General features: G+C 32.3%; 3 protein-coding genes across 3 annotated transcripts; 1 reads left to right on the plus strand and 2 right to left on the minus strand.

Annotated features, from left to right (window-relative positions):
- Positions 1-10,832: 10,832 nt before the first annotated feature.
- LOC140828881 (14 kDa proline-rich protein DC2.15-like) lies at positions 10,833-11,699 on the plus strand. The gene has a single exon (XM_073191751.1). It carries the CDS (start codon positions 10,888-10,890, stop codon positions 11,350-11,352), a length of 465 nt encoding a protein of 154 aa, XP_073047852.1. The 5' UTR covers positions 10,833-10,887; the 3' UTR covers positions 11,353-11,699.
- Positions 11,700-14,967: 3,268 nt separating this feature from the next.
- On the minus strand, positions 14,968-16,020 carry LOC140829874 (uncharacterized). Its single transcript, XM_073193156.1, has one exon. It carries the CDS (start codon positions 15,941-15,943, stop codon positions 15,185-15,187), a length of 759 nt encoding a protein of 252 aa, XP_073049257.1. The 5' UTR covers positions 15,944-16,020; the 3' UTR covers positions 14,968-15,184.
- A 1,277-nt stretch (positions 16,021-17,297) lies between these two features.
- On the minus strand, positions 17,298-23,537 carry LOC140828883 (NADH dehydrogenase [ubiquinone] 1 beta subcomplex subunit 8, mitochondrial). The gene is made up of 4 exons (XM_073191752.1): positions 23,292-23,537; positions 23,098-23,184; positions 22,891-22,986; positions 17,298-17,593 (listed from the first exon to the last, which is right to left on the minus strand). Exons 1-4 carry the CDS (start codon positions 23,427-23,429, stop codon positions 17,537-17,539), a joined length of 378 nt encoding a protein of 125 aa, XP_073047853.1. The 5' UTR covers positions 23,430-23,537; the 3' UTR covers positions 17,298-17,536.
- Positions 23,538-24,533: the final 996 nt, after the last annotated feature.

Consider the following 24,533-nt stretch of genomic DNA (forward strand, 5'->3'; position numbering starts at 1 on the left):
TATTAAAAAAAAACATTGTTTAGGTTTAGTAAAATTTATAATGTAATAAATAAATTTTATACTACAAAGTATGTCATCATTTGTGAGTCAGTCCATGTCCACGTAAAACCTTATCGTTCTTTGATATAGTACAAAAAATTTTCCCTTTCTTTGTTGTCTTTCTTCCCCCCTTTTATTTAATTGATCGCTATAATTTGAATGGCCAAACAAAGGAGGTGCCTTTTCGTTCTATTAATTAGCTAGCTCATGAGCACATATTTTATGTTCGTAATGCCATAAGAAGAAAATTTATTAATTAATCGAAACGTATTACTTATGTTGTGTGCTCTGGGTAAACTAAATAGGTTAACGCAGTAGTCTGCGAACTATACTGACCAAATATACTACATTGGACAAATTACGTACACCAGACTCAAACTGGAAAGCCAAAAACAAAAAAAAAATTAAGCATATGATCTCTTAGTAGGTATTCGTCGTACCATTCGTTATATACATGCTTGCTTGTATGGCTTCCTCATAATGGTGCATTGTGATCACCTTATGATTTTGCTGATAAAAAGCATTGAACTTACGAACTTGAAAAATGGATCTGTTTATCGTAAAGAGATTTGTCGTTCCTGACACTGCTTCACCTTAATTGTTATTTGATAAAAATAATGATATAAGATTGAACCTACAGCCAAACTATTCCATATTTAGAAAAAATCGTAAAAATGAAATTTATTTTAATTTTAAGAAAATTTGAAACAAAAAAATTTCTAAGAATTTATTGATCCAAACTCGTTAATTCTGAAACATAACTTATAAAAAGATTAATATTTCTTAGAAAACTTGTTTATCGAAATAAAGCTCTTATGTCCAAATACTCTCTAAGCCGAAATCGATCATGTGAAGTCAACATTATACAATTTACAAGGTGAATATTTAATTTTATTCTGTGTGAAGATAAACACGTACTAAACGGCTAAAACCAATTTGAACAATCTCCGTACGTTTAGTTTGAGTTTTGCTTACATAATTCATATAATTATTTTATAATATTATATTTGTCTTTTATATTTCAAATTTTAATTAAAACAATTTTGACTTGATAACTTAACTACTTGATAATTAATAATTCAGCTGTATATCGAATATATTAAAACTCACATTTATCCTTAAACACATGTTGATCGTTTTTTCAATAATAAAATTATTAGTCCAGAATAATTTTTGTTGAAAATTCTTAAATGTTAAGCATGAGAGTATTTAATGTTAAGAATTTAAAAATAATAATGTTCATAAAACCAATTTATTACCAATTTAATAGAGTACTTTTAGGAGTTTATTTGCGCTAGTTTTAACTAAAGTTTTACTCCTTCTGTTCTATATATTTAGATTTATTCGTGTTTTCACGCAAATGAAGAAAATTATTGAAAATGAAAATTTTATAAAAAAACAATTATCATTGTACCTTATTTAATGAGTACTTTAAACGAAATAAAAACTTTTTTGAAATAACAAATTTTTATTTAATGAATAAAGGCATATTGATAAATTAAAAAATAGATAAAATAATGTTAAAAATAGACATTTGACTATATATTGAGACATATAAAAAAGAAAATATAATCTTTATATAATAAAAACTCTTGTGAGACGGTCTCATAGATCAATTTCGTGGGTCGAATATCTTATTTGGACCATCCATAAAAAAAATATTATTTTTTATGCTAAGAATATTATTTTTTATTATGAATATCAGTATGTTTGACATGTCTCACAGATAAATATTCGTGAGACCGTCTCATAAGAGACCTGCTCTATATTTGAAACATGGTAGTACCACTTTCTTTTCTTTCTGATAAGTTATTTTGATTTTTTTTGAAAAAAAAAAATCTTGTTGGAGTTTGTTGCCAGAATTTTATTAGGTTAGGGTACAAAGTACTTGTGGTATCTAAATTGTAAAAATTTTGAAGGATATGTGTTGGCATTTAGAAGCAGAGATGACGATAGGTACGAGTATATCGACGCCGGATTAAATCCAACCTATTTTGATATTTAATAGTACTTGATAGTGTGTTACAACTTTTCTTTGGATATTTTTTTCGCTATAATATTACAAGTTAAAAATAAAAATAGATTGTAAATATATAAATTTAAATATATACATTTAATTTAATTGTTTGGTCAGTATGCCTCATCGACCCATGTTATTAATAGTTATTAGCAACATAGCAGGGTGCCACATCATCATGTCCATTTTTTCCTCTTCATATTTATGTGGACGTGAGTGTCACTTTATTGGTGGACTCAAAAATGAGCACGATTGATAAACAATAGAACAAAAATATATGTATATGTATGTGTGTATTGCTTGAAAAAAAAATATATACATATAATGTGGGATAACGGTTATAACCCGAAGCGACTTTTATTGACTACATCATGAGTTATTTTAAATAACTATGATTTAATGTCTTCAAGGCAAAAACTTGTGTGAGGCGGTCTCACAGGTCGTATTTTGTGAGACGGATTTTTTATTTGGGTCATTCATGAAAAAATATTATTTTTTATCTTAAGAGTGTTAATTTTTATTGTAAATATCCGTATGGTTGACATGTCCCACATATAAATATTCGTAAAACTGTCTCACAAGAGACTTACTCATGTCTCAAACGAAAAATAATTAAGCTACTTGATGATAAATTTATTCGTCCCAATATATATCCTAACTTTTATAGGTGTGCATATTTCACTAAATTCGTATTAAATTCTTTATTTTGACTTTAACTTGGGTGATGCATATATATATATATATATATATATATATATATATATATATATATATATATATATATATATATATATATATATTAAAAGAAATCAACTTAAATTTAAATAATATCAACATTCAACACTAATTTTGTTTTAAAAAAATATCAAAAGAAATTTATTTTCTCTCTATGATTCCCCACTCATTTAACCGAGTCTACTCGATAATTAATAACATTATTTATCAATCTCTCCTTTATCTCATTTACCAAACTATACCTTAATAGATAAGTTAAAGAAACATTCAATTTTCACTTTATATTATGCAAAAAAGTAAAAATAAATAAATAATGACTATATGATACAACTTATTTGAAAAAATAAAAAAATGGAGGGGATTGGTGTGAAATTGGCGTTTTCATTGGACGAGGCGATTCTATTTTCGAAAGGTTTTAGGTGGTGGAGGTCAAGCTTAAATATTTTTAAAAGGTCATATACACTTAAATCATTGAACTCTAAAGAAATAAGAATTAAGTCAATAAACAAATAATTCTGTTTGAATTATATTTCCCAAAGAATGTAAACCTTTAACTCTCCACTCCGGCGGGCGAAGGGATTGGAATATGTCGGCCATTTCTAAAATTTAATCTAATTTAATACATTACGCACATTTTTCCATCAATGGCAATTGTAGCTCAACATGTTCCATTCTTCTTCATTCTTCCCAACACCATTCATTTTCTCTTACCTAACTTTATGAATTCATCTTTATATATATAGATAACATCTCTTTTAGTTGACCATGCATTAGCTTTAGAATTATAAAGTTAAGGTAAATTCTCATATTTTTAAGTAAGTAAATATGATTTAGAAATTAACCCAGGCAGTTGTAAAATTAAGGAGAAATTACAAATTTCTTTTAAGTTGACATGTTTTAGTTTTAATCATATAACTTATCAATATTTTGTTTTCGTCCAGTAGCTTTAAATATTTTTGGATTTAGTTTTTTCCTTCAAAAGCCAGTAAACTCATCAAAAATTCTTTATTTGGCAACGATGATCTCTTAATTAGCTTCTGCAGTAAGAATAAACTTAATAAATCTATACAAAATCAAAGATAAAAATGAAGCAAAACTACACCAAATATTTAAAATATGAGGAAAAAAGCTTATTGTTTCTTTTTTTTTTTTTTTTTTTGTTTAGATAGATTTTAATGTGTATAATATATGTTTTATTATAGTCACACAAGTCATATAAGAAAGCATCCGTATCAAATAAGTAATATGCAGTTAGTTTAATGACTTTCGGTGAAACAAATGACCGAATCCCAAAATAAAAAAAAAAAATCCAAGCGATTGGATGAAAACTAAACATTAATAAGTTACATGATTAAAACAACAAACAAGTCAACTTACTTGATTAAAATTGATATTTTCTCTAATATTCATATGGTGCGTGAAATTTTGTAACTGTTTTAATTTGATATAAAATAGTTAATTTTCAATTAACCCGCTCGTGTGATTAATAACGTTATTTTGCCTTAATTTTTTACGCTTTGTTGCATATAAGCCGTTTAATAATTTTTTAATATTAACTTAACTAACCTATCATTTCATTATATTAATGTTCAATTACACAAACCCGAGAAACTAACTATTGGTTTAGCTAAGTAATTAAAACATCCATTAGATAAAAATTAGTCGTGGAACACTTATTATGATCTGAATCTATTATCTTTTTCCCTTTATAAGTATCTAATCAAACTTTTTTTGTAAATTGTTAAATAAAATAATATTTTCTTTTGACAACAGTATATTAAATAAAATACATAAAAATATTATTAAATAAATATTTATTTGAATTTAAAGTACCCCACGTTTAGATTGCTCGGGAAAAATAGATTTTTTGAGCTTCAAGTGGACGAAACGAGCATTATAAATTATTGGGGACTCAGTTTGACGACATGAAATACAAGTGATTGAGATATCTGCATTAATTGCTGGTGGTCAAGTTGAAGGTCATTGATTTCTTTTTTATTATTATTATTACAACATACGCGAAATATTCAAATTTGTGGAGCCAGCTAATCTAGTAGAGGGTGAGATCGCTGAGCTACAAGCCCGATCTCCAAATGTCATTGATTTCAACTACGGACATCTCCCTTCATTACTGATTTGTTCATGGTGTGTTTGCTGATATATGCATCATCATAGTATAAAAGTGTGTAAACGACTCGGATACATAACTTAATTTATGTAATTCGATCGAGATTATAGAGTTTATATTTTTAGTGTGTATGTATAGTTTTTAATTCGACCCGACTCCATCGGTTTATTTATGTATATGGCCGCCTGATTAAGATTTTTTTATTATTATTATCAAGAATATAAACTATTTGTGTGCAATTCATTCAATCATATCAGTTAAATGTGATTTTTTTATCCTTCAAATGATAATTTCCCGTAATTAGTTACTTTCGACGTTCTAATAATATGGGTTTTCTCTTTGGGCCTAACGTAGGGCCCGATTAGATGTTTTCTGTATCAAATAACTGGGCTTACACTGTTGTGAGAGATTTGTTCCACTTGCTACCTTCGACAAGGGGGCGAATTGGGTTGGGTCTCGACCCGATTTGGTAAGACTCATTAAATATATTATTAAATTGAATCTGTATATCATTGGAAAAAAATAAAAAATAACCAAGGCAATACCACTTTCCATTAAGGTTGCATTCCGGCGAACAAATTCGACGGCAAGATTTTGGCTTTTCCGGGCAGGGAAGCGGGTGGAAGTGTGGATTTGAATCTGTATATCATGAAAAACAACAGTTGTAAGTACTGAATTTGAGACCCGGACGAACAAGATCTCCGAACACAAGAGAATAAACAAACTATTGGTTGATTTGGGTAAATCTTAACTAGTCATTTTTTAAGTCACGTTATGGATTTCATATATATATGTCAATATTAAGTCATTTCAAATATTTTCTTTAAATACTCTCTCAAATCTAAACTTTCAAATCCAAACAAAACCTTAGAGTATCATCCCAAGTTGATCGATTTAGGCATATACAACATTATTTTTATTTTTCAAAATATGTATCTATATTGCATAAATATTAAATTTATAGAAAAAATAGATTCTAAATGCTTGCAACAAGTTGTACTAGGTTTATAGTATGTCATAGGATTTGTTATGTACAATAGCTATACGTTCAGAAAACTATTGTGAGACTGTTTCAAAGGTCAGTTTTGTGAGATAGATATCTGACCGGACCTAATTCATGAAAAAATATCATTTTTTAATGTCGAAATATTTTTTTCATGATAATTATGTATCGGTTCAACTCTTCTAGTAAATAAAAATATGTAAAAACGTCACAAGAAACTTCTCCAATAAATTTATTTAAATACTAATGGACCGATTTCTTATATAAAAATTGCATGCCTGCACTCTTCATTTAAAATAAATTTAAAAAAGCCATATTTTAATTATTAAAAGATACAATTTCCAACTTATTTTAATATTTCTTTTGGATATTCTCCATCGGAATAATATATTTTTTTAACCTTTGTCTTTAAGATTTTTTGAAAATGTATTTCCTCCAAATTAAATAAACAGAACTTTACCGCTATGTTGGTTTGGATCAGTCACGATTACTCCACTAAATTTTGTGGACTAATAAGTTCTAGCTTAATGGATTTAAAATCTATTTTAAAACTTGTATGTATCCAAACAATAAATTTAATACCATCAGAATTTCGAAATCATAAATATTTGAAATCGTCTCACAGATGTAGATCGATTCAACCAAACACAACCCATTATATTATTTATGTATCGTTATATCTATACACATATTTTCTGCTGCATGATATATGACTCATTGTAATGCAAACTACATGCCTTTAATGCATGACCAGTTGTAAAATTACCTCACAAAGCCACGTGTAGGTTCCCAAATGGTTGAATATGTAGACTAGGTTATAGATGGAAAGATTTAGTCGACCATATTTTTAAGCATAGTTTAGTCCGTGGTACCAGAGAAATAATATGAAAATAAGTAAAATTTTTAATTTTAAAATAAATAAAAATGATAATTAATATAATATTTGATTTGATTGATTAATTTGATTAAATTTGATATAATGTGATTTTGTCTTTTTGAAAATATTAATAAAATATTTATAATATTATTTATCAAGAGTAATATTGTAATTTCAATTAAATGATTTGATTGATGTGAGATAAATTATTGATGATTTGATTGATATAAGATAAATCATTATTGGTATATGAATACATAATATGGTGCACCAAACATAATATTAGATTGAATAAAATATGAATAAATAATATAACGAACCAAAACGTACTTTAGGCTACTAAAAGTCTCGATTCAATAACCATAAACGTCTCAAATATGTTTCGGATTGCATCACATGAAAAATCATGAAATCAGAATACTTCTCAAATTCCATCGGGAAAGAAATTATATATAAATAAATTATTTAGAAATTTAAAGAAAGAATGCACCATATATATGAAATTCAGTAATCGAAAAAACTATAATATTCGCAATTTATATCAAGAACTTAACTGTAATATAGCACATGGTGACGGGTAAAAAACCCGTCGCCAAATATGACGACGACTTAAATATAAACGTCGTCAATAGCGACGGTGAAAAAAACCTATTGCAAAAAATGACGACGAGTTTGTTGGAACACTCGCAATATTAACGACGAGTTTATGCTAAACTGTCGCTAAAATAGCGACGGTTGTTGAGAAACCATCGCTAACTTTACTAGGCGACGGTTTTATTAAAAATCGTCGTTACTAAAGCGACGGTTTTAATATCTATTCAGCAATTGTACGAAAACATTCCAACAAATGAGTACCATAGTTCTTGGCGACGTGAACTAAAAATAGATACAAATCTTGCATTAATGACGATTCCTCACAGCTTGTATGATCGCGACGTTGAATTTGTGTGAATAAAATGAATTTGAATGAACGATTCGATTTATAATTCATAAATATCTAATATCCTCATATTAATCTCACTCGCATTTTCCCCTGTGATTTTAGATACGGATAGCTAGAATCTAGATCTTCTTCTTTTTTTCTATTTTTCTTAATGAGAAGCCGGGAATGTGAGTCTATAGAAATAATTAGGCCTCATATGTGTCGAACAATTAGCTACAACAACAAGCGTCGAATAGAAAAATAACCATATGTAATAGGGCAAAAACTTGCGTGAGACGGTCTCATAGGTCGTATTGTGAATATGGGTTGGGTTAACCCGTCTCACAGATCATGATCCGTGAGACGGTCTCAAATGAGACCCACTCATATAATAGAAGGAAAACCGTACTTTTAGTAATTTATATTTGTTTAACAGGAATCCGTTTGCTGAAAGATCCTGGCTTTCGTACTTTGGTGGGTCTCCGAGATCCTTTCGATGACCTATATATGTTGTGTTGAAGGGATATCTATCTAATCTGATCGTTTGCGTGAAGCCCGCGATAGCAACAGTATCGAGGAAAGTATACAGAAAAGATAGTTGTTTTCTGTTATATTAGTCTCTTTCCATTCTATGAAAATTAGATTAGTATTACTTAGTGATTCCGGCTTAGTCAGTCTTTTCTTCTATGATGAACTGTTGGCACCAATCCTACATAAAAAATCCAAAGTTGCGGATAACTCTTTTTTTTACCAAGATTTTACAATTTTGGTCCAAGGATTTAAAATATACACGTGATCGGAATTATTCAAGTACTGATATTTTGTTGGTGGGATTTGTTCGAAGCTTGTAGAACGAGTCAGAGATTTTCCTCCCCCATCACACCTTGTTGTTTTTGTCTCATTAATCATGCATGAGTTCGATAATCACCATCAAGGAAATTTGGTAGTTATCCTTTAAGCGTAGAAAACTCAACAAAAATTTAGTTTCGGTTGATAGGGACTAGTAGGAAGCTTTAAATTACATGAAGACAATGGCCAAATTAAAGGGCTTTTGGCCCCTTGCAACAGACCTAACGAGTGTGGGGGCAAATATTAATACATCCTATGCACAAGATTTTTCTGCCCGAGGCTGAGTTTGAATGAAAATCAAATTTATTCTGTCCTACAAATTTTAGAAACCGGAAGAATACAGCAGAGAAATGAAGATAAGGGATCGATAGTATATGCTTTGAGACACTTAGCAATATAAATAATACCTGTTTAGCTGTCACTTCTACGTGTCCCTTTTTGAAAGGCTTCATTGTTTTTTGGTTGGATATTCAACGATTTGCTGCATTAAAATCCATATTTCTGAGTTTGTTCGATTTGGCTTTGATTAATATGTGCAATATTCAAAGAGGCGTGTCCGCGCGTGTGTGTGTGTGTATATATATATATGTATGTATATGTATATAATATATGATATATCTATATACACATAGATGATATTTTGTTTTTCCAGTTTTTGAATAGACGTGACTGTTACAATTCGGTCTCGAACATGAGATTTCGTCGCAATCGCAATACAACCATGATTTGGAATAAAGTGTGGTATTTATGGTTTAGAGATATTATAGGAAATTCTTGATGTACTATATTTAGAATAGCTTAATTTACTCTATTTTTATTAAACTTAATTTGTAATTAAGACTCAAGAATATAATGATATACACAAAATTTCTCCTAGTCCTTTCTTTTTCCAATAAATAAATAAAATTTAATATTTGGTAAATAGACAAATTATATATATATAAAACAAAAATGGCCGCCTAATTATAAAACATGCTCGACACATTTGAGATTCCATTTCCCATTAATTGATCATCAAAGCCTTTCATGTTTGGACAAAAATGTGTAAGTGCAATTTGCACAAACACAAAAGGCTACAAAAAATAATGGAAGTGTAGAACCTTAATTAGTTATGTGTGTAAATAAATTGAATCAATTGATCCTCGGACTGACTTTGATCATATCATCTTTATATTATATTGTCGTCGATGCATGTAATAACGTAGTAGATGGAATAATCATCATAGGTCGATCGACTCAAAATACGATACATTAGCCAAAAATTAAAAATTACTTTGTTATTATGAGTTTAATTTGAAAATAAAATATTAATTTCCAATTTTCTAATTTTATATATAACTGATGAAGTTTAGAGAATGCTAATAATAAGTGGAATATATTATACCCAATCAAGAAGAATAAATATATTTCATTATAATCTTAAGTTGAGAAAATAGTTCAAATAAAATCAAATAAGATATGATATATAAATCACTGGATTTAGATTTTTAGCAAAGGAACATGGCAATTTGCAATCCTACTTCACATGAATCCAAAAGTTTGCCCTATCTATGCTAGTGATGCCAGCTAAATCACTTGTAGACCCATGACTTTATATTCGCAAAAAAATTTATTATTTTCGAATTATATTTTATTTTTCATGTCCTTCAGAAAAAGTGATTTTTTTTTCTTAAATGGCTAATTTATTACGATAAAAGCCTTCGGTTTATACTTTATAAATATGAAATACCGATCATTATTAAATAATTCAGACGTTTTATTTCACTTTGAATTTTTATTTTTTTTGAAATAAAATAAATAGTTAAAATAATTATATTTAATGTTCGTGTATTCAGTTAAAGTTTTAATAAATCCAACGAATTCCCCTTGACCTAAACCAATTTCAAAAATTAAAGATTTTTAAAGCTTACTTTCATCTTGACCTCATATATATCAAGTGTGGCTTTGTTCTCATATGAAAAATATATCCATTTCACACTCAAATAAGTTATTAAAAGATAGCAGCAAGTGAAGTTAACATCATTCTTGTGTTTTCGTGAGAATTAAAATTCAGATTGACAACTTTAGGATATAAAAATTATTTCCAAAATAAGGAAATGTATATTTTTAATTATTTTTATTATTTGTATAGAAAAATATATTTGATTATCTTATTATTTTTTTTAAAAAAAATATGGAGAACGATTTACCTTCGGCTTGACATCGTCCCTATCACTCCCTTTTCTCTCCTATAAAATCCACTCCTGCTTCGCAAATCCTTCTATCCCAAAAACCCTTCTCATTTTACAATCCCCCATTGTAAAAGTTTGAGAAACTTATGGCTTCCAAGAAAAGCACATCCGTTGCCCTATTTTTAGTCCTAAACCTTCTATTCTTCACTTTCGCTTCAGCATGCGACACTTGCCCAACCACTAAGCCAAAACCGAAACCAAAACCGAAGCCGAAGCCCCAACCATGTCCGCCAGGTGCCCCAGTCCCAGTCCCTGTCCCAGCCCCAGTCCCAGTCCCAGTCCCAGCCCCAGCCACCTGCCCTAGAGATACCCTAAAACTAGCTGCATGTGCCGATTTGCTGGGTGGATTGATCACTGTCACCATTGGCACTCCCCCGAAAACTCCGTGTTGCACCTTACTCGAGGGCTTAGCGGATCTCGAAGCCGCCGTGTGCCTTTGCACAGCCATTAAAGCCAATATTTTGGGCATCAACCTTAATGTCCCAGTTTCCCTTAGCTTGCTTCTTAATGTCTGCTCCAAGAAAGTTCCACCAGGCTTCCAATGTCCTTAAAATCGTGCTATCACTCGTAAAAAATTCGCTTGTTCGTGCATGAGGGTTGCTATTAATTACTTTTCATTTCTTTTTGAAAGTTACATTATAATAAAAAAATGACGAAGTGAATCTCATCCGACTTAGCATAAATATATATACCGTACGTACTTGTGAATTGCTAAATGTTGTTCTGCATTTGGTTTTCTGTGTGCCAAATAAAGGGAGAAAAACATACTGGTTCCTATAATTTTGTTGTAGAAGGCAGTATAGCTTTTTTTCTCTATAATTGCATTTCTTGTTGCTTTTTAATTGTAATATTGAAAACCGAGTTTGTTCTTATTTATGGTATTTATGTATGCGACGTATACACCAGCTTTAAAAGGGAAATTATCGGATAATCAAGCGATACGATACAAAATACAGAGTTAGTTTCTGCTCCATCTGAAAGAATTTCTTCTCAATATATGTCAATATCATTTGATCACGTGTGATTCTCTCACATTTTAATGATATCATAGTGTCAGCATTCCTAAACTCGTGAACTCAACTTTATTTTGGGTCATATTACTCAACGTCACTGCAGTATCGAAAGTTAAAAAATCTCGATTTCTACAAAACTTTTCCGACAAAACCACATTTGTCGAGCCCCACCAATTAATATATCATTCTATATTTTTTACTATCTTCATTTTCAATTTCCATTTATATAATATTTAAATATATTTTTTATAATCATTTTAATTAATTATATATTTTAGTTTTATTTAATAAATTCATAATATTTTTAAATTTAATAGTTCATATATAATTATAATTTTATCTTAATATGCAGTTTACGAAAAAGAATAATTTAATGAAAATATTATGGAAGGTTGATAAATTTTAAAAAGCTAAAAATCGTAAGTGAATTTTTTAAAAATGATAATTGGAAGTTTATTTTTTTTATAAAAAAATGAAGTTAAAAACAAAATTAAAACTCATTTTTTGGAGTTTGGAAAACAAATACAAAAAAATAAAATTAAAAAATCTAAAATTGGAGTGAGACCCGCCTGCAAGGAAAATATATTGTTTGAACCCAGCATCCCAAATTGGATGATGGGTGTATGTTGATGATCGAGTCACTAAATTTTTTGTAGAAAACTCCAAATTGGTGGGGAAACTATGGGCGGACGAAGAGAAATAATTTCCATTTTAAAATGATTATTTGGGGCAAGAATTAGAATAATATATAGTAGAGCCGGGAATTCTTTAATCTGAACCACTTATTAACTAAAATATAACTATTTAGGATCATAAACGACTTATCTTTGTAGACCTTTTCTCTCTTTTAAATTTTGTTATATATATATATATATATATATATATATATATATATATATAACAAAATGTTTGAATCTCGCATCAAATAAGAGTTTAAGATATGTTAGACTGTCACACAAGAGCTCTATCCATATTTTAATTTATGATTAATAAACTCTAAAAAGAATATGAAAGACATGATTTGAAATAAATGTACACGCTTACATGCATCAATAAAGTTTGGTGATTTGTTAACCTCAACGGAAACAAATCATATCATAAAACCGTAAATAATCCGAATAAAAACAATTATTGTGAGGAATTTAGCACAAGATTTCCTTTAAAAAAAAACTGATTTAATTAATAGACGATTTGAAAATGATTTGTACGGTAATTGGCCTTCGGATTCGGAAGCTGGCCTCACAAAAATCATAATTTTTGTTTATGTATATTTAATGTGTATAATATAATATTTATTTTTGTCTCATGAGCCATATAAGAAAGTAACGATATCAAATAAGTAATATTTTAGTGATTTCGAAAAAAAAGACTAAAGCAAAATGATCAAAATTATATTTTATGAAAACCAAACTTTGATAAATTAAATTAGTAATGTCAAAACCAGGTGAAGTTACAACACTATAATTACAATTTTCCATTTTAATTATTTTATTAAAAAATGTTTTAATTATTAATATCATAAAATTTTATTAAATTTTAATATATAATTCCATTTAGCTCGGGAAAATATTGAATCACATGTATCCATTTCTAGCAAACTTGCATTTCCAATAATAGCCCCCCACCAAATCTTAATTCCATACAAAAAAAATGTTTTAGAAATTTACACTCAATTTGTTAATGAGAAAAACTCAATGGAAAAACTGTCAGAATTTTTCTTTCCTAATGGGCAAAAATTTGTGTGAGACGGTCTCACAGATCGTATTTTGTGAGACGGATATTTATTTGGATAATTCATGAAAAAGTATTACTTTTTTGAGTGAGTCTCATGTGAGACCGTCTCACGGATACTAATATGTGAGACGGGTCAACTCTACCCATATTCACAATAAAAAGTAATACTCTTAGAATAAAAAATTATACTTTTTCATGTATGACTCAAATAAGAGATTCGTCTCACAAATTTGACTCGTGAGACCGTCTCATACAAGTTTTTGCCTACTTTTTATGCTAAGATTAGTGAATATGAGTAGGATTGACCCGTCTCACGTATTGAGATCCGTAAGATGGTCTCACATAATTCTTACTCTTCCTAATAATACAAAAAAATCGTCGGTTTTCAGCACAAAGGTTGGCAGCTGTCACATTTGACTTTATATATGGTGATAAATAAAACATAAATTTAATTTGGATAAGAATCTAATGAGGATAATACATTTTTTAGTCACCAAATCTCATCAATTTAGAAAATCATGAAAAATCAAAATCAATAATGTTTAAAATCAATGCACGTATTTCCTCACCATTTTCAACTCCATGAAACTTAGAGAGAAACGTTAAATCAAATTCATATGACAATTTTTGCATTCTGTCAAACATCATACCATATATATATACTTGTTTGGTTAGTAATTATTATTTAAAACTTTTACATTTAATTTCGTTATTATTATATTTCTTCTATTTTTTATATAAAAAAATCCGGTACATATATCTTATCACACTTTTAATAACTAATTAATTCGGATAAAGTATAAGTAAATTCTAAATTTGCTTTTATAAACTAAATAATTTATATTAATTTTTGTTGTTTGGGTTAAATTAATGGTGGAAAATAACTTATTGGTTTTTGTTAATATTGGAACTTGGGCCTAATTCAACCCCAAAAACTAGCTGGAGGGAGGAGAATTGTCCAAGACCATATAGATCAAAGTTCCAATCCTAACATGGTATCAGAGCTCAGGTTCCACCATTATGTGTTAGACCACCCGTTCTGCCCATAATTGGGTCATTTGTAAACTTCACGCTCCAGATGTTCATTCCTGGACGTGAAGGGGGTGTGTTAGTTGTCTCACATCGGTTGGATAACCTGGGAGTTGTATATATAATTTTGGACAATCCTCCCTCTTGAGCTAACTTTTGGGGTTGGATTAGGTTCAAGTTCTAATCTTAACAGTTTTGGTAACTTAGATGGTAAGATAAAAAATAGAAATTTAAAAAAAGCATTCATCAATAATAATTAATTTATTGTGAGTGGTAAAATATTCATTTGTCATCCTCCCTCAATTTTCGTTCTATTACAGGGCAACGTGATTCTACACCATACCAAAAAAAGAAGAAGAAAAAAGGTGAGGATTAAGCCAAGAAAATAACTGAAATACAAATATTACAAATTGTGACAAATACCACATGAACTAGTTACATTATTACAAGCTGCGACATAATAAAATTAAATTAGAGTTTCGAAAAAACATGCATGGACACACACACACATGCACACACAAAAGGAAGGGGAAAAGAACTTAATTAGGAGCACTCGGCATATAATTAACACCTCTCAAAAACACACACAGTGGCCAAATAAGTACAATTAAAGTGGCGGGCATACAAAACCCGGAGGAGGGGTAAAGCCACAGGTTGCCAGCACTTGTAGAGCGAGAGGAAGGAAAATGTTCAGATTCAGAAGCTTAAGTCTTATTGTTGTGCACAGACAAATGGCTGCTTCTAGGTCTAACAATCCCTGAAGCACTGGGCAGCATATGTTTTCGACTGGATTTCCTATTATAACATGCACTAATCCCCCAAGAACATCCAAACAGAGCCCGAGTTTAAGCGCATCTATGGGGCATGTGGCGGCCGGAGGAGGACTGATGCTAGGCGGGGTTCCACCTCCACCTCCACCTCCGGGAGGTGTGTAAGGTGGATAAGAAGATGATGGAGGTGGTCGTGTGACTGGAGGGGTTGTTATAGGAGGGATGATTCCCGGTGGATTGATTATAGGTGGGATGATGCCCGGAGGATTTGTTATTGGTGGGATGATGCCTGGTGGATTTGTTACCGGCGGTGGCGGGATAATGGGTGGCACGATGACGGGTGGGTTGCTTATCGGTGGCAACACTCCGTGATGGGGCGGAGATGGTGGTCTTGGGACAGATGGAGGACGGTGGTGGGGTGGCGGGTGAGGTCTAGGATGGGATGGTGGACGGGGCCTAGGAGTTGATGGTGGAGAAGGGCGGTGGTAGGGTGGATATTGAGGTGGGCAGTTTTGTTGCCAAGCATAAGCGGGTGGCAATGCATTCAACATGCAGAGCATGCACACGATGAACATAGCCAAGAACTTGGTACCCATGGCTTGGGGTTTGAGTTATCTCTATATTCTTGATTTTATGAAAGAGTTTCGACCCCAACGATTTAATTTATAGATGAATTATATGAACAACCCGTGAATCCTATATATGATACAAGTGGTAGATATATAGCACGACCAAATCGAGTTTGTAATTCAATAGTTTATTTATTATTACGAATATAAACCAAACTTGTTGAAAATTTTCTGTCCCAAAATGTTTGGTTCTTCGTTGGCTAGGATTTTGTGATTAAATAACTTATATCGTTCAATCTGATTTTTGTCAAAACTTCGATCAATATTCATGTAATAATTTGACAAGCAACAAAATAAACCGAATACTCTCCCTCTAGTGCCCATTGTCTATGGGTGAAGTGATGAATATAAAAATTGAAATGGAAATTTTGGATGTTAGTGAATCGTTTGCAAACTTCGATGCCAATCCGTGATGGTTTCTTTTGTTCCATAACGTGTCCACTTTGCACGAATTTTCATGCTTCTTTCTCCATGCTTCCTAGCTCCATTATCCCTTATTCATTTTGGTTAATTACCCAAATATTACGGGAAAAAGATTATCTAAAACATATTATACGTCTATTTCGATTTTCGGCTACGAAGTGATCAACAAAATGATTTGGGGCCAATCCTACGTAAATTATATATTCGTTAACCGTGTTCTGAAACACAAAGAAAAAATCATCACTATATTGAATTATATACCAAACGATGAATTGAAAAACCAATGCACTCTACGTGGAGATGAAGTGATTATATATACATATATATATATATATATATATATATATATATATATGTACACACGAACATTTGTGAAATTACAGGCAAGCATTAGCACGGTTTTTGTCCTCGCGAAGTGTTGGCGGGTTTTCGAGAAAGCCAACACTGTCGGATTATGCCGTGTGTGATTTTTGTAGCAGGGATTTTACAATATGTCCTGAACTCGTTGCTTTAGCAGTTTAGCTAGCTTATAGTTAATATATTCTTTAGAAGGGACGAAGCGAAAAGAAAATTAGTGGATTTATAAATTTGTATAGTAATCGTTTGGCTCATGAAATAAAATTATGAATGGTGTAGGATGAATTGTGTATGTTGTAAATATGACATCTTTAGGCAAACATTAGTAACCACGTGGGTTTGGGTAAAAGGTTCAATCGGTACTCGAGGGGCAAATAATGAAGTAGTGTTAGTGCACATCACCAAGTACAATATTTTTAGCCACAGTAGAAGATCCAAATCCGTCTTGCCATCTGTAAATGATGCTTTTGAGTCATGCAAGGATTAGAACCAGTCTTGTGGAAGTTGTGAGGTTTTAAGTATGGTTGCTAACAATGGAAACTAAGAAGTGAAGAGCATGGTTCTCTGACCCAAGTAGAGGGGCGAAAATTTCAATTTCACTCCCATCAAACGATTATTAAAAAATTTAACAGAAAACAATCCAGTAATTCATTTGCTCGAAGTTCAAATATATTGGTTTTTCGACTCGAATTTTCCAAGATAATTTATTTGACTGAGACATCAAACGAGTGAAGAGAACACGAGAAGATACGCATGAAATGCTAATCCACAATCAGCAACCTAGGGTTCTTCTCCAAGCTCCACTCTTAAGTTGTCGTATGGGTAGACCTTCGGTGCCTGATAAAAATAAAGGATAAAATATGACGCACAGATTATTGAAGCCATAACTATAAAGCAACATGTGCTGAGAAACTTTTTTACGGACACATATCAAGCAGAGATAATCAAGTTAGACCTAGAATCCACAAGTACAGGAAACATCCATGTTAGTTTGGCAAATTCATTTTCCACTTTGCAACTAAATTGGAGTTCTTCAATTATTAAAGCTCAATTCTGAAAGGTCAAATAAAGCAAAAATAGGTATATTTATACTTGTTAAGCAGCACTTTGAATTAAGCCCGTAGGTTGCATGTTAAGGTGTGCCCTGTATGATTAGAATCCTCGGAAACAAGTAAGAATATTAACATAGGCACCTCTCCATCATGTAGGAATCCCTGCCTCTATAATTACAATTTGACCCAACCATTCTTCTATGGCTATGGTTGAGAAGTGTTATGATAGTATCCTCGCCTTGACTTTAAACACAGATTGAGACTTGTATCTAGTCCATCCTCTTCAGCAGAACCGTAGCTAGTAGACTTACTTCCCGTTCAGAGTTACAATTCCAATGGATCCATGAGCTTAAGCTTTTGGATAAAGTTTTTGACCCAACGTAGCTCAAGCATTATTGCGGATTCCAAAAGGGTCTCAGAGCATTTCTTTAAGTTGCTCTAGTGATGCACTGGATGAGCCACATCTATCTAATCAAGGACGATTATTGACATCTTCGGAGTCTTTCCACTCAACTCAACCTCTGATAGGACGAGGGACATCTCTCTCTATCCTCAGCTCTTCGATAGCAGACCTCACCATATAATTCATTCTAATTCATTGATCTAAAACTACAGGTTTGATCCCTCTTATCATGCAAAAAAATGTGATAAAATGGATCAGTAGAGATAATGAGAAGAATTCTAGAATGGATTTTTAGCATGTGAATAATTATGGAAACAACTAGGTTAGCAGAAGCTAGGCAAAATTAGGTCTCAACCAGCAACCACGACATAACTTCGGACAGAGCTGGAGATAGTTGGTGGAAATCCAGTAATTGCTAGAGCCACGACAAAACCTAACTAGGTTGACATCTTGTCCTCAACCTTAAAGAAGTCAAAGCAATAAATAGAAGGAACGGAAGGTTGCAAAATTTGCCGTTACTGCACACTGGAGTCCTTTATATACCAACTCGTGGGTAAGCTCTGTAACTGCTTTTAGCTATATCGGAGAAGATATCGCATTAAAGTGCTACATAATCTTGATAGTGGGTTCAATGACTCAATCCATGTGAAAGATGGGCTTTCAAATGAAGATGCAACGACAAATGACTCGGTAGAAATAGTGATTCCGTAAAGAAAGATATTTGGCGTACTTGGTAGTGTTTACGTCAGGTTTAAATAGGCAAGTATAACAATGATGACTTTAGGTGGAGATGCCTTTTAGGGAAGTTGGAACCCTATTTTACGTTTTGGGTTGGAATAGGGTGTCACGACTCCAACGCACCCCTGAATCACAAGCGCTCATATCCCGAAACTAGCAAGTAACCAATACTTCTTTTCCACAAAAAATATATCATTCAAGTCACACATAAATTTTGAATGCATATAAGCCTTGACACATGGCGATATCCAATTGCAAGAAAAACAAGGAAATTATGGTTCTAGCCAAATATTCGTAATAATTTTTCCATCAACAGTTTAATAAAGAGAAACCAAAAGAAGATTGTTTCCATAAGCCTAATTTAATCATGGACCTGACTTGCCTTCACTATGCTCAATGATCATATATCACTCTAAAAATTACTTGGGACACTATACCTTTCTATGAAAGAGTGTAGTCAACAAAAAATCTTGGAAGAAAAACACAGACTAAGAGAAGTAGGGCAGCTGAAAATTCATAACCTCATAGAACAGTAAAAACAGCACACTTGAAAGAAAACTCGTGATAACATGTGATTGCACCACTAAATAAAGGCAAATCACAAGAAAATAGCAACTCATGTTATCATTCAGCTGCGAAGCAGAAAAAACAATTCAATGACACAGAAAACTTGATCCATTAAACATAATATAATAAAATGGGTTCAAGTGCACAAGAAAGAAGCACAGAATCTATTCTAATTCTTCTTTCAAACATTAGCAAATCCTGTTTCTTCATTATCTTAAAATATATACTCCAGAGAAAGATGCAAGCTTGACTTAATTTAAAAAGAATCATAGCCAAATTAAGTAGACTAAGCACAGCAGTAATCTTAGTTATAAGATTTAACTTCTTGTACATAAAAATATAACCATCACAATAATATAGGTATTGAATTTATCGAACAAAAGGTAGAAGACAAACCCTTTCTGATTCTTATTTTTCATATATTATGCAGTCTAATATATACCTTTCCTCTGAGCAATATGAATGTCAATGATATTTGAGGGGGTTAACTTGGGCATATCTTGACTCGAAGCATCAGGATCTGTTGATGAGTGATTGTGCATCTCTTGATTTGGCCTCAGATCTGATTCACGGTTTTTGGTAGGCACATTGTCTCTTCTTTCCTGTGCATTGCTTTTCCTTGTATAAACTAGACCCTTGCATTGTTTCTCATTTATTTCTGTTGTATCAGACGGTGTAGCAGAATAATCAGGAGTTTGACATTCAAATGCTAGGTCTGAGTTATCTTGGCATTCATCTTCATCGGAGTTATACTCCCTGAAAATGAGCGTCATAGTTTGACCGTCCCTCAATAGAGACAAACATCCGTTTTGACACAGGATCAAAGCACTTAAACCCCCGTTGATTAGATGGATACCCATAAAAAATGAACCTACAAGACTGAGGATCTACTTTGGGTCGGTTTGGATCATGATGATGCATAAAGACTAGACTTACAAATATTTTTGGGGAATTTCTGTGAGAAGTCTAGTATTAAGAAAGCATTTTCGAAATATGCTAATGAGAGATTGAAATTTCAAAATATGTCATGGTAGAAGATTTATTAAATAAGTAGTTGTAAGAATCGCTTTTCCCAAAGATGCTTCAGGACCTTAGTCTGAAAACTAATCGCTCGAGCAACCTCGATAAGATGTTTGCTATTTCTTTGAGCTACTATGTTTTGTTGTAGACTATGAGAACAAGAAGTTTGATGTACAAGCCCTTTGTCTAAAAAAAATCTCTTAGTAAATTATTAACAAATTCTCTCCCATTATCACTTCGAAAAATTTTAATTCCAATTTAAATTGGTTTTGAACCATACTATAATTTTTTTTAAAATATTCAAAACCTATTATTTATCTTTTTGAAAGAAATGTCCAAGTGATACGAGTGTGGTCATTAATAAAAGTGATAAACCAACGTTTTCCAGATAAAGTAGACACTCTGAAAGGATCCTAAACATCACTATGAATCAAAGTAAATGGAGCAGACTCTTTGTAAGGTCAAGGTGGAAAAACAGACCTACGATGCTTAGCCAATGCACATGATTCACAACGAAACAAAGATAGATTCGTATTAATAAAAAGCTTTGGTAACAACTGTCTCAAATAACCAAAATTAAGATGCCCTAAATGACAGTGCCATTACATAAGCATGGAAAGAATCGGCATGGAGAATATAAAGACTGTTATCCTACTTAGCATTGTCAATCATCCTCTTCATGCAAAACAATGAAACCCAAAATGAGAAGACAAACAAACAACCCGACAATTAAGATCAATAGTCAATTGGTTAACAAAATAAAGATTATATGACAAAGTGGAACTTATAGAACATTATTAAGCATTAAAAAGGGAAAAATGACGATAGTCTCCTTTCCAAAAATAGGGGCCAATGTACCATCGACAATTTTAACTTTTCTGTTTCCGGCACATGGGACATTGGTGGAGAAAAAATGTGATGTTCCAGACATATGATCTGTGGCCTCTGAATCGACAATCCAGGAGGTGTTAGAAATCGAGTTAGCGAGATTGGCTAAGGAGGATATACCTGTTTGGGATAAGGAACATGAGGAATTAGAACTACCTAAGTGATATCGGAACAGTTATGACAAGAGCTCAAGTTGATCCTTAGTAAAAGGAGTTGGTTCCGAAGTGAGAGAGGGTTGGCTGGAGTCGGCACTCCTTGATTAAAGAGCATGACCGGCCCGTTTTGGTCCACTAGATTTCTTCTTGAGATTGGCAAGTTGGCCATGGATTTTCCAGCAAGTGCCAACTGTATGTCATGGTTTATTGCACTTTTCCCACCATACAGGTGAGCTTCTGCCTTTGCCCACAAGTGCCAAGCCATCAAAATCCATGCAGGATTAATCCAGCTTTGGCATCATCACAAGACGATGGGCTTCTTCACGCCGAATCGGAAAATACTCAACGGATGCTAGGCAGTGGATTTCCTCCAAGAACACAGCCTCTAACTTCATCAAGATCTTTAGTTAAACCTGCGAGAAAAACAAAGACTCGACTCCTTTCACATTTTGCTTAAAACGGGCGCTATCCTTACTGTTTTCCCACTCTTCAGCCTTGAGAAGATCTAACTCTTTCCAAATGGAATTAAATCGGTGTCCTGTTGTACCCACGACAAACGGGTATTCAATTCATACAACTGTCCGTAGTTTCTTTGTCTGAAAATGTCTACCTAACAGCCTCCCAAACATCATGGACTGTAGGAAGAAACATAAGGGTTTACCAATGATAGGCTCCATTGAATTAATTAGCCAAGCTTTGACGTGGGAATTTCCAGACCTACAGTGCTTTTACTTTGAATCTGTGGAAGCAGGCGCCTTAAGCCCAATTTTCCCTTTCTCTCAATGACGAGGCGGATTGATTGAGCCCACTCAAGATCATTCTTGCCATCGACTTACGGATGGTAAGTTAAAGGGAATTATCGGATAGAGCCATGGGTGAGGGGGAAAAAGAGTCGCTGCCTGAAGCGGTAGAACTACTGCCACTGGTATTGCCACCGGGTGACCCTGTACTGCCGTTGCTGATAGATTAAGTGGTACCGGACCCAGTTCCAACCATCGCAGCCCTAAAACTCATGATCGACTGGCTCGTGATACCATATTGAACTTATCGAACACAAGGTAGAAGACATAAACCCTTTCTGATTCTTATTTTTCATATATTATTCGGTCTAATGTGTACCTTTAAATAGGTAAAATATACAGAATTAAATCCCAACAAATCTGGGAGCGTATTCTATTACAATCCTATCATAGAACATAACTCAATTAAATCAAATCTATATCGAAACATATAGTATTTAAATAGGGATAAACTTATCAACAATAGGGCTTGCATTAAAACAAAAGATGCAATCAACAAGTACTGACTTACAAATGGTATTTTAGAAGCTTTATCATTCCACACAGCTAATAATCCAAGCGATGCGAAAAAACTCAATCCTCCACACAACCAAGCTAATGCTTCATACTAGTTGAACAATAAAAAAATTTTGGAACATCAAACGAACGCTCAACAGATTTTGCATAGAAAACCTATCCAAAAGAACAAAAAAACACAGCAAATAGTTAAAAGTCTCACCTTTCCAACAGTATCAGCAATGCGATCAATACATGGTTCCGGAAATGGAGTTCCATTATCCCATACAAGCTCATCGTTCACCGGAAGCTGCAAATTCAGCAATTTATAGTAATTTAACCCACGTAAGCTTGCTTTCAGTAGGGTTTCATTTATTTCTTTTCCGCGAAAAAAAAAAACAGAATTCAGAGGTTTACGGGTTTGTCGGGGACGATGTGTTTGCCAACGGGGAGGCCCATACCCGAACGCTGGCGGAGAGAGGATGCGACTGAACGTGAAACGACACCATTTGCGCCCATGATCCGGGACGCAGCCTGGCTCAGCCTTCCTGCCATTTCGATATGTGTTCACTACTTTTTGCTGTGAAATTATAGTGCTAAAATTGAAAGAGGGGAAAGAGATGCTGATTTGAGGAAAACGTTCTTACGACGTCGCATGTAAGGGTTAACAACGATTTCATTATTGAATCGCTGCCTTTGATATATTCAACGGCGTGGTTGGGTTAAATTGCATACACAGCTTTCTTTTGAAATTTCAAAAAGCTAATAATTTCTAGTAAAAATGATTATGTCTCTTGTGACACGGTCTCACGAATTTTTATCTGTGAAACGAGTCAACCTTACCGATATTCAAAATAAAAAGTAATATTCTTAACATAAAAAGTAATACTTTTTCATAAAAGACTCAAATAAGAGATCAGTCTTACAAAATACGACTCGTGAGATCGTTTCTCATAAGTTTTTTGCCTTTAAAAATTAGACATGTAACTTTTATGTTTTTTTTTTAAATAAATTCAAATAATCTAAACTTCATAGTTTTAGATACATGCATTTTTAATAATTTCCATAAATATGATGAAAAATTATTTTGTATGCAATAAGAGATATTAAAATAATATTTTTATAGGGGTCTACAAGCAATTTTTAAATAAAAAAATAGGGGTTTGGCGCTTATTTATATTTCACATGGGTTATCAGCTCTTTTTGAGATTTTACAAGGGGATTTATGCAATTTATCCATGGCATTTTTATTGTTTATATAATTTAAACCAAAAAAATCAAAAAAATCAAATTTTTTATGCTTTTTTCTTGACATCGAGTATCCACCCAACCCAATTGGATAAACCCCTATTTGGGAATTTCGGGTTCGGGTATATTTTAAGGTCGGGTTTCATGTTCCCGGCCAAAGGCCCAAAACATTGTCGGAAACCCGCCTATATTTTTCATAATTTTAAGTTTTTTTTTAGGTATTGCATTGTTTGTAGGATAGGACAATCGCACCATTGGTAATTGAATGATATAATATTTTACTTCTTATATCTATTCTTTAGTAATTGGACTACCTAATCCTCACTTTACTTTTCAACCTTCGTCCATTGTCCAACATTTGCTTTCCTTTGTTTTGCGTTTACTTTCCTCTCACAAGTACTAATTTCTTTG

This window comes from Primulina eburnea, chromosome 4 (genome assembly GCF_022965805.1).
Source record: "Primulina eburnea isolate SZY01 chromosome 4, ASM2296580v1, whole genome shotgun sequence".
NCBI classification, from domain to species: domain Eukaryota; kingdom Viridiplantae; phylum Streptophyta; class Magnoliopsida; order Lamiales; family Gesneriaceae; genus Primulina; species Primulina eburnea.

What these genes read in the sequence shown, in the direction of transcription:
- LOC140828881 (XM_073191751.1), top strand. Translation starts at nt 10,888, where the DNA reads ATGGCTTCCAAGAAAAGCACATCCGTTGCCCTATTTTTAGTCCTAAAC.
- LOC140829874 (XM_073193156.1), bottom strand. Translation starts at nt 15,943, where the DNA reads ATGGGTACCAAGTTCTTGGCTATGTTCATCGTGTGCATGCTCTGCATG.
- LOC140828883 (XM_073191752.1), bottom strand. Translation starts at nt 23,429, where the DNA reads ATGGCAGGAAGGCTGAGCCAGGCTGCGTCCCGGATCATGGGCGCAAAT. An exon ending in TTGCTGATACTGTTGGAAAG is followed by an intron (nt 22,987 to 23,097) that starts GTGAGACTTTTA and finishes TTGTTCAACTAG; the next exon opens with TATGAAGCATTAGCTTGGTT. An exon ending in AAGCTTCTAAAATACCATTT is followed by an intron (nt 17,594 to 22,890) that starts GTAAGTCAGTAC and finishes TATTTTTATCAG; the next exon opens with GCACCGAAGGTCTACCCATA.